We start from the raw sequence: 15,359 nt of genomic DNA on the forward strand, positions 1-15,359 counted from the left end.
TAATAATGTCGCATATCTCAAAAATGTTGCAGTAAAAAGGTTTCATATGAGTTTTGCATATAATATGGGCCGTCCTGAATAAGAACTGATCATTGTTTTTTTCTACTTATTAGACTCTAAAGTCTAATAATGTCCCATTTCTCAGAAAAGAATCGTCAAGTACACCAATAAATAAAACGGATATTAAAGCAGAAATGCAAATAAATAAGTAAGTAAAAATTCACGAGCATTTTGTAGTATTATCTCTCAGTCCTGGGCGTCTAAATGAAAAGCGCTCTGCAAGCGCGTTCTCTCTGTGTTGTTTCTGAAACTACCGTAATCACTGTAATATGCACGCACACTTAAAATCAATCGCGGCTGGCTTGACCGTGTTTTTCTGAACCGCGGTTTGCTTTACCGCAGTGATTATTTGCATGAGACGCTGCTTTAAAAAAAATATATAAAAAATACGGGACAAAACCCGTCCCGTATTGATTCAAAACGGGACGCGCAATTTCATTCTCAAATACGGGACGATTCCGTATTTTAAGGGACGGGTGGCAACCCTAGCATGTCTTTGGTATTCTATAGTCTTTGTTATTACACAGCAAGCAAAAGCGGCAGTCCTTCCGAATTCACAAACTCGTTTTCATTCACTCCTTCAAGTGAACTGTGAATAGTGAATAGGGTATAGGGGGCGATTTCGGATACAGGCATAGTCAACGAAGGTGGGTGTTTAAAACCTTATAAACCTATTTTTGCCAAATATTTTGTGTGAAAAGTGTGATTGAGATGTTTTTAAATCCCACTTGGTTTGATATTCGGCTATAAAATGCACTGACATTCACATATATATGAAGTGTGTCCACCATTTTATGTTGCTGCCTGCTTTTCCCAAGTAATTTCTCCAAACTTGTCAAGGCAGAGCCTGAATGTTTGTTTATTATGCGTACAAACTGAAATAGATTTCCACTAAATGGCTACAACCTGCCATCTGTTTATCTCCATCTGTTTGTGAATGTTTTTCATAAGCTCTCCAGAGCAAAATACCCGTGCATATACCAGATCAGCTTCACTATGTTTCTATAAGAAAAATAGCTTCTTTTCATTAGAAACATTTACAAAAAACACACAAACACCAATAAAATCAAAACATTTTTCATCCTGCAGATTGACATTCTGATCTTTATTTGTAGTGTAAATTCACACACACGTGAATTCAAATCTTGGTATGCTCACCATTTTCCACATAAATAAAGCAGTCAAGGACATGCACATATTGTAGCTGTCCAATAGCGCTGGAGATAAAGCAGTATGTTTTACCTAAGATCAAACTTTAAATTACTTTTGTGCTTTTTCAGTACTTTTAACTGTACTTTATTGGAGAGACACATGTAAAGATAAATGTTTGTGCTTAAATTCTCAAATGTTTAATACCTGGATTCTTGAGCCAAAGTAAGAATCAAAATGCAATTGTAAATGTCACATGTGATTTGTGCCTAGTTTAATGGGTGCAAAGTATCATTCAGAGTGTTGTTTTTTCATCTCAGTTCCTGTTCGTCATATTTATTACGCAGTCACAGTTATATCAGATGAGCCAGACTCGAAGCAGTCTCTCTCCTTGCCTGCATCTGGCCTGAAATGCTGAAGATCCCCACAGTCCTCTCCCACCGTCTCTGTCCCGGTCCCGACCTCTCTACGAGGAAAACCACTGCTGTGTAAATCCCGACCGCTAACACTGTAAAACTCCCACCCACCAGCATCACCATCCCAGATATGTACATATCATTCAGTGCCTTCCCAGGTTTGGGCATGTGGTAGGACAGGGCCACATCCAGCAGGACAGCTCCACAAATGAGCAAAGAGATCCCTGTGATCAACATGATGAGGACGTCAGATAAACCTCCACTTTTTAGCATGTTGATCCGGCGCCTGCTACGCACGCAGTTCATGTCCTGGACAGCAGAACTCAGCAGCTGCTTGAGGAGGACGGCCAGAGCTAGAAGGCAAAGAGCAGTTCCTGCACCCAGTCGCCACTCGCTGGAAAGGCTGGTGGTGGTGGAAAGGAGGCCTACACCGCCCAGGCCACAGCCTAAGATCAACACCACTGAAGCACAGTAGCATAGTAAGGATTTGCGGGGCTCGCTGAACCACCAGAGCTCCACCTGCTCCTCTAGGAGGTTCTGCTGGATGCGAGCTGGGTCGGGATGAAGGTTGCCCCGAGGAGGGGAATAGTCCTCCAGCTCTGACATGATGTTCGCTGCTAATGGTGCTCAAGACGGGTCCCAGCTGTGAGAGGACACCTGGTTAGAGTTCCTGGAGAAAACAAGTGGGAAATTAAGATGATGCCATGTGTGCAGTTGACAAAATATACATTGTAAAAAATCTTGTTCAATTAATGATTTAAAAAAAGGGCATTTTTTACTGGCAGATGAGCCAGTATATTTCATAGTTCATAACTGAATATTCAACATTTTTTACATTGAAACTGTATTGTAATTGTTAGAATAGTCACGGATCAGCAATCTCCACATGATCGTGCAGACCAAACCGTAAGTCGTAGAGACTTGAAACTTGGAGGGATGATAGTACTCACACCACCTACGTCACCAAGGCTCACCCCAATTGGCCTGATGGGGGCGCTACAACGATTAAAAGACAGAAATTGCTCATAACTCCTAAACCGTCAGTCGCAGGCTCAAGTGTCTTTTGTTGCAATCCTTGGCTCACGCTGGATTCGAAACGTTTGGGTATTTTGGATTTTTTTGCAAAACCTACTTTTGTCAGTTAGCCCTAGGTTAATAGAAAAGGTTAATAGAGGCCGATTGGAACAAAACTTGGTGGGCCTGTTTGACTCACGGCCCCAAAGGTCTGTGAGAAATTTGAAAGTAATCGGCCACTGGTTGGGCGATATCTTGTTTTTCAAGCGTGTAAACGATTGTGCATTGCGTGGTTTTTCGCACATACACAGGATATTCGTATCATATATTCGACAGAACTCCTCATTCCGGACAACTTTGCCTCTAGAACTACTGTTGTCAATCAAATCGTTTTTTAAATGATGTAAATTTGTGTACATAACTGATTATGAAAGTAAGAAAAAAAATAATTGTAATTATATTACAAATTTTAAATATGGCAGAAAAAAATTATAAAATTGAAATTATGAAAATTTGAAACTATATTGTAGTTTTAAACTATAAATTGTATGGTGATTCATTGTATGTCATTCACAAGTTTGGGATCAAGATTTTTTAAATTTAAAGTCTTTCATGCTCATCAAAGTTGCATTTATTTGATCAAAAATACAGAAAAAAAACGTAATATTATGAAATATTATTGCAATTTTAAACAGTTTTCTATTTTAATATACTTTAAAGTATTTATTTCTGAGATGCAAACCTGAATTTTCATCAGCCATTACTGCAGTCTTCAGTGTCACACGATCCTTCAGAAATCATTTTAATATGATTATTTATTAGTTTTATTATCAATATTTTTTTATCTGTCATACTTTGATAAATAAAAAATGAAAAAGAACAGCATTTATTTAAAGTATAAAGTATTAATTTCTCTCAAAGAAAGAAAAAATTTACTGACCCCAAACTTTGAAAGTTAATGTATATTGTTACAAAATATATCTATTTTAAATAAATACTATTCTTATTAATGTTTTATTCATAAAAGAATCCTGAAAAAGTTTTGGTTTAAAAAAAAAAAGATTCTGAAGGATCATGTGACACTTAAGACTGGAGTATGCTGAAAATTAAGCTTTGCATTGAATAAATTCTATTTTAAAGTATATTAAAATAGAAAACCACTATTTTAACATAAAAAAATGTTACTGATTCCAAACCTTTTAATGGCAGTATATATTATATATACATTAACATACATATTTCTTACAAAAAACAAATTGAATTCAGTCCAACAACTATTTATTTTGTTATCTTTACTCTAGCATTATTACATTTATTTTCTATTTAAAATGATGAAGTTTGTACTGTTTCTGAATTACTGTTTCCACTAATTTGTGCCTCTAGAGTCTAGACCACAAAACAAGTCATAAGGGTACTTTTTTTTATTTATACATTAAAGTTGATAGTTGGATAGGACGATATTTGGTTGAGATACAGCTATTTGAAAATCTAAATATTGAGAAAATCGCCTTTAAAGTTGTCCAAATAAAGTTCTTAGCAATGCATATTACTAATCAAAAATTAAGTTTTGATACATTTAGGATAGGAAATTGACAAAATATGGAACATAATCTTTACTTAATATCTTACTTAATACTCTTACTTAAAATCGATAATTTACAAAATATATATATAAAATACAAATATACCCGTGCTACTTAAGACTGGTTTTGTGCGCCAGGATCATATTTGTTTTCTTTTTTCTATCAAAACAAATCATCTGTGACTCAACTAGACTGACTAAATCATTATCAAGGATGCGTTTTATAAGTTCCATCTAAAACTAGCTCAATTTGTCTTGAAAAATTGAGGGGCCAAATGCCATCAATGTCACTGAGCAAAACAAGGAAATGCATCACTCTCCCCATTCCCCAAAATATGCAAAGTTTAAGAAAATGTTGCAAATATTATGTAAATTATTCAGTGGAGTTTTAAAACAGCATCTTGGAGTCAGACCAAGCTGCTTAATGGCTAAAACACTGCTTTAATTATAAAGCTGTTCTTAAAATCAATTTATGATGTGGTCAAACAATGAACACAAGGTTTAATTGAAACACTTGTGTTTCGTCTAAAGCCTGTTAATGTGGCTGGGGACGATTATGTGGATGCGTGAAGAGAGAGAATAAAGATTTTAAGTAGTGTGAGAAGACAATTTCCCTTCTGCTCAGGGGCTCAGGCATTAATTCCTTTACAAATGGCCTGTCTCTGTGGTCCCGGTGACCCTCAAGGTTGCAGGACAGACAGCTTGTCTTTACAATCCCGTAAGTGGCTTTGCCTTCACAGTCAGCAATGCTGCAGCAAGCTGCATCTGCTTCTAAACTACATTGCATACATTATAATCACAGACCAAGGCAAACTGTTTTGCTCTTTATCCAGGACCAGTGACATTATTTGTTCAAAGCCAGTCACTCGCACACGTGTGGCCCTAGGGGTTGTGTACATGTACGTTTGTGAAGCTTTGATAATTAAGTCCCTGTAGACCTGAGTCTCATATCACTAACATACTGCTATCCTGTGACTGAGGTGAGGCATGAAGAGAGAAAAGTAAAAACAAGAAAGCCCATGAAACCAAAAACACCGAAGTCAAAGCTAAGATTACAAGTGTTGCAAATGGGTAGTTCACAAAATGAATATTCTGTCATTATTTACTCACCTTCATGTTATTCCAAACCCATATTTGAACATTTTAAAGAATAATAAGAATAAGAATAATAGAGCAGGAGGGAACAGCTTGGGACCAGCTAAGGACTATTTTAAACCAGCTAAAACCAGCATCCCAGCATCAAAACCTACCTAAACAGCATAATGCTAATGGGGTATCTACCTATACAGTAGTCAACATTCGAAGTGGATCAAAAAAGTTAATCAAAGTTGTCCTAAGATAAGAACGGGTATTCTTTTTGGTTTTAGGACAAATTTGATGAAAGGTTTTGATCCACTTCGAATGTTCACTACTGTATATATCTATGACTGTGAACACCATTGTAATTCGCTTTCTAACTTTTCAAACTTTATTAATGATAATTTTAGGTTCAAGTGTGTGTAAGGGATTGGAAGCAAGCAAAGTAAGACTGTTTCTAAAGCATGCAGTGCTCTAAAACATCTGCTGTTAAAAACTAAGCTCAAATCGATTCGAAAGAGTTCTGTGATACATTCGGGAAATCCACGATGCAGAAACATTTCTCAATTCGCGATGCATCGATTTATTTTTCCAGCCCTAGTGAGTACCAACTTGCTTTCGGTCTGTTACAAGTTATTATATCTTAATATGAACCACTTTATGATGCTTTTATGGCATTTCTGAAGCTGAAAGTTGCATTATGACTGTCCATTTTGTGTTTCAGACAAGAACGAACAGGATAGAAACAACATAAGGGTGAGTAAATGCTGATAGAATGTTCATTTGGGGTGAACTATCTATCCCTATAAAAATTAATAATAAGGACAAAAAATAACAAACACAGCACTCATTTTCATAATTTTTTTGTACAATTTCCGCACCACCTACATTTCCCAGTTATGTTATAGAGGGTTTGCACTTACGAGACAGTTTGGTTAGTTAAACGGATGCGTGGCCATATTGGCGATACTCGGATGTAAACAACAACATGGATTTTATGGTTAATGTACTAGTGAATATGTTGTTCTGCTAACTTATGCTGTCTAAACCATGGGAAAAATGTGTGGAAGCTGCTAAATCATATAGAATAGGACTTAGTAAGCAGGAAAGGGCGCAATATTTTGACAAACTAAAGTTAATAGATGGTAAAGATACATATGAGCAGTATTAATTAAGATATTAGCCTAATATTTCACCTACCTGACCTGAAATGATAAGAACTGGAAATCCTAGTTCAATTTGGCCAACCACAAATACAGTTTTTGCACTCTTCTCTTTGATTTATTATAACTTTTGGCAGTCTATAGTACTCCAAATGTTTTTCCCAGTGTGACCAATTAGTACAGCCCAAAACATGACAATAATTGACCATTTTCAGCAGCAATAATCAACAAAATATGCGAGTTGCGTTCAGTTCGTTGGCATTGTTTACATTCAGTGCCGCCAATATGGCCGAATGATGACGCATTGTGAAAAAACTCTATAGAGATGCTGAAGTTCAACCTATCCTATCCCATCTGCTTAATCTAATCAGCCTTTTGAATCTCAGCACTTTTGTGAAAATATAATGAATGTGATCTTAGATGTCTGCTTTATGTGTACTCACCCTAAAGAGATGTCTGTGATGAGAGTGTTTCTCCATGTGGCAGGTGAGTAGTTTATTATTCACTGGTATGTTTACTTTTAGTTATTTCCAGACAGCAAGGATATTATTCTATATCACCTCAGGGTTGGGACTTCTTGAGCTTATTATTTGTGTCCTTCACCTTAGCTTATACTTAAAAGCCATTTCTAAAAATATACTGACTTTCGGTTTTGATTCGCAACGCTTTAGTTTTGTGATGTCACTGCAGTCCAAACTCCGAAGTGTATTTATAAGAACACACCCAGGCTGAGCAGATGTAAGTCTTAGTTTTAAAGCATTTCTAATTATTAGTAGTCAGATTCCTTTAGGCTGACATAGGGAAAACCTTCTAAATGCCTGATGTGTCAGTGTAGCAGCCTTGGGGCTGGACAGGCATCCAACTTAGCCCTCAATTTAAAAAACAGTCCACAGTCAGTTTGCCTGCAAGGTCTCTCTGAGGTTATTTCATAGGCAAAATGTCCCTGGCTGTCAGTGTGTGAGTGATCCACAAACCAGGACAGAGGTGTTCAGGATTAGAAGCATTCTGACTGTGTACCTCCTCCTCTTTCTTGGATCATGTTGCTGTTTGCTATTGAAGTTTGGTGGTTTTCTTGAAGATTTAGAGCAAGCGGCATCTTTCCCGACAGGTGTGAATGCTGAGCATTGTGGCAGGCCAAGCGCGCCATTCATTCTCTAGTCAAGCGGTACGCTGTTGTATCTGTGACTGCAGGTCTCTGATGTATCTGAAAAAGCAGCATTCATAAAGCAGGCTCTTGTCTTGTCTCCGGTCACCATACAACAGCTGATGCCTTGTCTAGCATACTCTTCTCTGCCTGGTTGCTAGACAAAGACAATGGAGCAAGTCTCTGAGTCCTTCTCTTGGCCAGGAAGAGACAGGTCACTATCTGTGTGGCGACAAAGGAAGCAAAGAATTGACAGTTAGATGTGAAGGGGATGTGTAAAGGATATGCAGTACGTCTAATTCGTCAGGGTTTAATGAATTGCTTTTGCTTGTTAAGGGAGGAAACTGCTGTGAAGGGAGACCTGAACAGGGTTGGAGATTTCTTTTTCCATATGAAGGGTTCAGGTGAGAGAAACCTTTGCGGCAAGGTGGAAATGGATGGAACATGTCCAGAAAAAAGTCATGGAATATTCTTTTTTTTAATTTAAAGCTATTTTTTCCAAGTTATATGAATATATTCTGAAGCTTTGTTAAAAGGTCACTATATATTAGCTCCTATGAGGAACCATTTTAGGTGTTTAAAAATGCCATGATAAAAGAAGGGAACTGCCTTCTAAGATACATCAAATAGACCAAATTCTTAGTCAGCATTGCATGTATTCTTTACAGAGTAATCAACCCCATAATGCTCTTAAATGTATCCCATAGATTCAAGAAGGTGGAGGAAGTGAGTGAAATCCTATGTATACAAATTTATTGTGAAAAGATTAGTATGTCAAAATTCACAGTATTCTTCTACTATTACTAAGTTTTAACACATTCTTCACATATTGATGCTTGGTCAGGACCCTTTGGCATCACATTTTGACATCAATATGTAGACGTGAAAAGCATTAGGAATTTGATCATCATGATTAATTAATATATTGGTCGATTATATCATGCCATTATTGCATATGTTGGGGTGTGATTTTAATACTGTGTTTGTACCTGAATGATCAACAGCTGTGTTTTTTTTTGTTCAGTAATAGTTGTTCATAAGCTCTGTGTTTGTCCTGAACAGTTAAACTGCTTGCTGTTCTTCAGAAAGGTCCTTCAGGTCCCATAGATTATTTGGTTTTTCAGCATTTTTGTGTATTTGAACCCTTTCCAATAATGACTGTATGATTGTGAGATCCATCTTTTCACACTGAGGACAACTGAGGGACTCATATGCAACTATTACAGAAGGTTCAAACGCTCCTTGATGCTTTAGAAGGAAAAAGAAATTGCATTAAAAGGCGGTGGTGTAAACTTTTGAACGCAATGAGGATGTGCACATTTTTCTTATTTTGCCTAAATGTCATATTTTTTCATTTAGTACTGCCCTTTAGAAGCTACAGAAGATACTTACATGTTCCACACAAGACAAAATAAGTTAAATTTACTCTGATCTTCAAATTAAAAAAAGTTTTCACCCCCAGCACTTAATGCATTGTTTGAACCTTCTGTAATAGTTACATATGAGTCCCTCAGTTGTCCTAAAAAGTTGGATCTCAAAATCATACAGTTATTGTTGGAAACAATTCAAATACACAAAAATGCTGAAAAAAAACAAATAATCTGTGGGACCTGAAGCACTTGTTTGAAGAACAGCGGCCAGTTTAATTGTTCAGGACGAACAAGGGACTCTATCAACGGACAACTATCTGTAAAAAAAACAGCTGTGGATCATTCAGGTAACAACACAGTAGTAAGAATGTTTTTAATTCAATTATATTTAAACTTTTGAAAAGGATTATGTAAACGTCTTTCATGTGGAATGTCTTATTCAGGTCAGATTCTGCAAGGTGTATGTAAACTTTTGACTTCAACTGTATTTGTTTGAATACTGTACATTATGCTACATTTTGGAACAGATCACATTTTAGTGTTTTTCTAGCTCATATGTTAATACACATTCCCCTAAGATTAATACAGACAATGCTCATGGTATCACATACAGGCTTTAGTCTAAATTCCACTTGTTACTATTAAATAAGTTATGTTGTGCTATACCTGAAAAGGAAGAAATGTATCACAAGCTGTTTTATATAAGATTAGGATTCTGGTGGGCCAAGAGTGAGTTGTTATGGCCATGCTACTTGCTGCCCCTCTCTCCTTCCTGCTTAATCCACATTTTATCAGCCTGCACACATGGCTCAAGTTACTGTCAGGCATAACCTCAGGAACAAACCGCAAACAGCAGCTGGCCTGGACCCTGCCTTCTAAGCTGCATAAACCACTCTTGATTTTTCACCCTTAATCTCTTGTTACTTCAACAGAGACATGCTCACTGTTTCTGACTCAATTTCTGCATCTATCTTATCTGTCTCTTTTTTTTCTCCTATGTTGCACTGCCGTTCTGTTGGCTGGGGAGGGATAGCCTTTTTGAAAAGCACGGCTCCCTCTCCCAGTGCTCTTTCTTTTCATCATAAAAGTTAACATATGCCACGTACCTTATTCCATCATTTCACTTCAAGACTCAGTGGTGTCATTACATCCTCTCCTTCCATCAGCACACTTTCCTCTAAAGAACACTCTTTCATTCCAAACCCTAACTGCAGCTTACCGCTACATTCGTAGGAGGAAACAGAACACAAAATGACATTATAAAGACTGATTACTCAATCTTACTCTGCGCAAAATCTCAATGTTCTCTACGTATGATTAACTCGACAACAATAGACCAGGTACGGCTTTTATGGGTGTGCAAATAGTGCAGAAACATGACACGAGTCATATTTCTCTAGAAACCTTTGTGCATGTCAGTAAATGCTGGAATATACTGCACAATGTTTTCCACATTTTGCAGTCAAGATGCTAGTTGCTGAAAGTCAGAGCCAATCTCTAGCTGATCTCATAACTAATTGTAATCGATTTCATACATGATTACATCTACATATGTTTCGCTTTCTAGACATAAGAGGAACGGAATTGGACTTAGGATGCGGAATCCTTGGGTAAGAATCCCATAAAATACATGACTGAGAGATTGAAAAACATCTCAAAGTTATAGCACCACTCAACGGACATTTCAAGTCCATTCAAGTCCAACGGTGGTGACACGTACAAAACTAACGTCACATAAAACGTACTATATGTACGTTCATCTGTTCCAGAGGAAAAAACTAACACTCTTTTAGCACTCTTGTTACAAAACATACATATGTATTTCGCATTCTTGAGAAAAAGTTGCCGCAGGTAAGTTTTCGTCATGATTGGCCATCGATCAGGTTGGCCAATCTGCAGAGTTTTGGTATGAAGGCTGGAATACACTACTTTTAAAATGTAGAACACTAGGCATCATACACTTACCAGCTGAGGAGCACACACTACCAGACTTTTAAGTCACACAAAAAACTCACTCAGAAACGTGCCTCAGCTCAGGGCTCAGTGAGGCCCCAGATCGCCTCAAATTATTGAACATGTTTGATACGTTTCAACTGGATGGAATCAAAGTCTGAAGCTAAAAAATCATAGTCTGCACTCCTAAAAATAAAGGTTCCTAAATGGTGTTTTTGCAGTGATTCCATAGAGGAACCCAAAAGAACCTTTTTGTGAACAGTTTCTAAAAGAACCATTTTGAAGAACATTTTAAAAATCTAAATATCCTTGTTTTGACTATAAAGAATCTTTTCTGCATTTGAAAGGTCCCACGGATGTTCAAGGTTCTTCATAGAACTATTGATGCCAATAAAGAACCTTTATTTTTAAGAGTGTGTGCCCATCATACACCACTCAATTTTCTGTGAAACTGGCTAAAATCTAGGCATGGTCAGAAACTAGTGTCCAACCTAAGGTTGGAGTATATTGTGCAAATATTACATTTCATACATAGGTTGACAGATTTCACAAATCATGTAGCATATGATGGGCAGAGACTATTTTGCTTCAGACCTACAACATGATTCCAACCAGTTGGAGGATATTGAACACGTTTGATATTTTGAGCCGATATTAAGATCACATGTTTTTATTTATCACACATCTCCTAGCAACAAGGTGCATGTTTCTGCATCAGTTTGTTGTGTTCCAAAAAATGTGAAAGACTGGTATTGTGTGATCCTCAGTAGTTAAGAATGTGATCCCCAGTATCACGGGGTAATTATTGGGGCAAGTGCACAATGCCTAGTGTTCAAATGTAGTGTATTCCAGCCTTAAGGGTGCTATTTCATCTGGTAAGGTCTACCATGTTCTGTGTTCACTGCTATTCTGTGGTGGATTTTTCAGTTTTGGGCACAGCTGCAATATTAAGCACTAATTAAATCACCAATTAACAGACCCGTCCACCCAGCTCCACACTGCTGACAAAAGGAAAAAACGTTTACCTCTCTTCCTGCCTATCTCTCCCCCTTTCATTCTCAAAACACTGACAGCATCCAGAATATTCAGTTCTGGCCTGGAGGACAGCAGAAATGTGAACATAATCCATAATGCAATACACAAAAAAGGGCGACTATCCAGCTTAGCCACTGAGCTCCATTTTCTCTGACCTGACCTCCATCTGTGACATAGACACCTGCCCGGTTAAGACACCTGGACCAGCTCCTTCACTCTTAGGGTACGGTTTCATTCTCACTTGCTGTGTCTGTCTCAGAATATTCTGGAATATATAAACTCTTGGGATGTTTGGATGTTACTGAGTTCTGTCATGCACTTGGCGTTTTTAAGATCTGTGTATTTATAAGGGATCTCCAAGGAGGGCTTGAGGAAGGAACACCTAGAAGCATAAATTCGAGATTCTTTTCATTTCACGCAGATGCATTTGTCAAAACTCTCCATCATAACTCTAAATAAGATATTCTATATATAAAAAGTACCAGTGAAACCATTCTACAGTAATGATATCAGATAGTGTTACCATGGAACTGAAAGTCCATATTTACCTACAGTACCATTGTATTTACGTGGCACTCCAAGATACTTCAAAGAATACCTTGTTAATGTGATGGTACTTTTTATAGAACTATTTGACATTTACCTTTTTGTTTGTGCTGTCCTATTTTGTAATGTCTTGGCTACATGATTGCTACAGTTATGTATTGCTGTGGGTGTGTTTATGTCCATACCCAACAATAAAACAATAAAATTTCATAAAACCTCTTAAATTAGATTTTATATCCATGATGTGATTTTGTCAACACCTCAAATGTAGCCGAAAGACCATATTAACAAAGGTTTAAGGGTAGAAAGAAGATAACCATGATTAATTACTATCTTTTCTCCACTAAACTATTACACTGTCACTGTAAAGCACTGTTCACACTCAGCATTGAAAGGGCACCCATGGCATTAAAATAATTTGCTTCCCTTTTATTTTTATGATACAGAACAAGATTAACTATACAGAAGGGAGGCATTGGCTTTCTTTCACTATAGGGTGTTATAGAACTGTTACAGTTCTGCAGCTCACTTTTAGTATTTTGCTTTTATTTGACTTAAATGAGTTACTCTTTAAACCACAGTATGTTTGACATGGACACCACAGTGTCCACAATAAGTGTTATCTGATAATTATATAACTTCCTTGTTCCAAATGTCTACATACTGGACAAATTTGTTTAAGTTTATATATGCATATGTTAAGAATACAAGCATTGGTCATTTGAGGGAAGATTTATTTTGGCCAGCTCAGAAATATAATCAGAAATGCTACCCTGAACCACAAAACCATAAGCAGCATGGGTATATTTGCAGCTATAGCCAAGTAAAGATCATATTCCATGAAGATATTTTGTAAACTTCATACTGTAAATATATCAAAACCTAATTTTTGATAAGTAATATGCATTGCTAAGAATTTGGACAACTTTAAAATTGATTTTCTTAATATTTTGATTTTTTTTTTTTTTTTTGCACCCTCAGATTCCAGAAATTCAAATAGTTATATCTCTGCCAAACAATTTCCTATCCTAACAAACCATACATCAATTGAAAGCTTATTTATTAATAATCATTTATCATTATTCATTATTTATTTATTCAACTTTCAGATGATGTGTAAATCTCAATTTCAAAAAACTGACCTAACTGGTTTTGTGGTCCAGGGTCACAATGGCAGCATGTAAAAACGATACTCCATATCTCTGACATCTACTATGTTTCATGTTTATATCTGAAATATCACTGTGCTTTTACCATAATAGAATGTTACTCTAATAAGATGTGACAAAAAAGAAGAAAAAGGCTTGTGTACTGGATGTTTTTTTTTTTTGCATAATTGCAAAACAGTACATTTGTGACTTGCTCCAAGAAATAAATGTTGTTCATTAGTATTACTATTATAAATAGTATAAATTAATAGCAAAAATACTGTGTTTCAGTATTGCATTAAGCAATTATTATAATGTTAAAAGGGTATTAAAATGCATTATTTATTATAAAAGATAGGGTAAGTAAATATTCATATTTTAACTGATAAAGCTGTTGACATACAGTAGATACAGGAAATATACTGCTTTTATGTTGTAACACTGGTGAAAACATATCTCATACAATATATGGGGATAATATATTTAGTGTGCAAAGTCCAAATGCCTATATAGAGTTAGATTGCAGCCCTTTTGTTTTAGGAGTGATGTAATTCTGCAAAACACAGCTTGCCTGTATTTAAGACAATTTCATGACATGACTTTGAAAACTATTTTCATTGGCAGAGAAAAAAAAAAAAACTAGCTACATTTTGAACAATATTGAACATCACATTTCAGTCCTACTGTAATACTAACTGTCCAGAACAACATATTAATAGAGTAGAACTCTTGTTTGTGTGATATTGCTTATTTTATAGCCTAATTGATTCCTTGCCATAGACCTTAATTTCACAATTTGAAAGGCAGCAATAAATATTGTATGTTTATAAAGCTCCCAGTTTTAAATACTTACCTTCCCTGATTTTACACATCAGTATATGATTTTCCAGAAGTGAAAGGCAAGGCACTTTCTAATACCTTCACAGAAGGAAGTCCTAAAACTCCAGTACAAAGTTTACACATCCTGCGGTGCTCGATGAAGGTGTGAATCCTCCTATCTTATAGCTACTCTTTCTACTCATATCAAATGTATTTCTATTAAACCTAAAAAAATAAAAAATAAAAAATAAATAAATAAGAAGACGTGCTATGAGAACGTTTCCGTTCTTACCTGTGATGCGCTGGCAGGCAGCACACCATCCCGAAGCACATCAGCCACAAAAACACACAGCCAGAAAAATACAGCCAATCCGTCTGAGAGGAGAAACGCGCTCAGCTAAAAGAGATATCAAGTTTAATGTAAGTCTCGCTCTGTAATCCCGACCATATCAGGTTGTCATTGCGAATGGCGTTGCAGGTGCACTGCTCGTTCAGTCCAGACTTTTGCCCTCCGCTCGGAGGTGTGGTCTCTCCTCTCATTGCTACTCTGATCGCGGAGCTTGTAGTTCAGCTGGGAGTGCGTGTTTGTGTGTGTGTGTGTGTGTGTGACCTCGCCGCTCCTCTCCAGCGGGACACCTGCAGCGATAAGAAGCTTCTAGTCCAAAGGTCTGACGTTAAACGACGCCAAATTAAAACATTAAACAATGTCTTGAATGTTCGTTCATTCTGCTTCGCGTTTCAAGCACTGCTTGATAACATGCTCCTACCTGGAAATCGTCGCGGAGTTACCTGCTCTGTTTGTTGTAAAACCGGAAACCCTGTAACGAGCATGACCAATGTTTATGAATAGATCACCCAGGCTACATTTTTATTCGATTTTAAA

General features: G+C 36.8%; 1 protein-coding gene across 1 annotated transcript; it reads right to left on the minus strand.

Annotated features, from left to right (window-relative positions):
- Nucleotides 1–1,144: 1,144 nt before the first annotated feature.
- Nucleotides 1,145–15,001, minus strand: tmem125a (transmembrane protein 125a). The gene is made up of 3 exons (XM_073852336.1): nucleotides 14,769–15,001; nucleotides 6,905–7,827; nucleotides 1,145–2,295 (listed from the first exon to the last, which is right to left on the minus strand). The coding sequence occupies exon 3, from the start codon at nucleotides 2,229–2,231 to the stop codon at nucleotides 1,563–1,565; it is 669 nt and encodes a 222-aa protein (XP_073708437.1). The 5' UTR covers nucleotides 2,232–2,295; nucleotides 6,905–7,827; nucleotides 14,769–15,001; the 3' UTR covers nucleotides 1,145–1,562.
- Between the last annotated feature and the right edge of the window lie 358 nt (nucleotides 15,002–15,359).

Source organism: Garra rufa, chromosome 12, assembly GCF_049309525.1.
Source record: "Garra rufa chromosome 12, GarRuf1.0, whole genome shotgun sequence".
Classification (NCBI taxonomy): domain Eukaryota; kingdom Metazoa; phylum Chordata; class Actinopteri; order Cypriniformes; family Cyprinidae; genus Garra; species Garra rufa.

Excerpts from the sequence above, each read along its gene's own strand:
- tmem125a (XM_073852336.1), bottom strand. The coding sequence starts at position 2,231 with ATGTCAGAGCTGGAGGACTATTCCCCTCCTCGGGGCAACCTTCATCCC.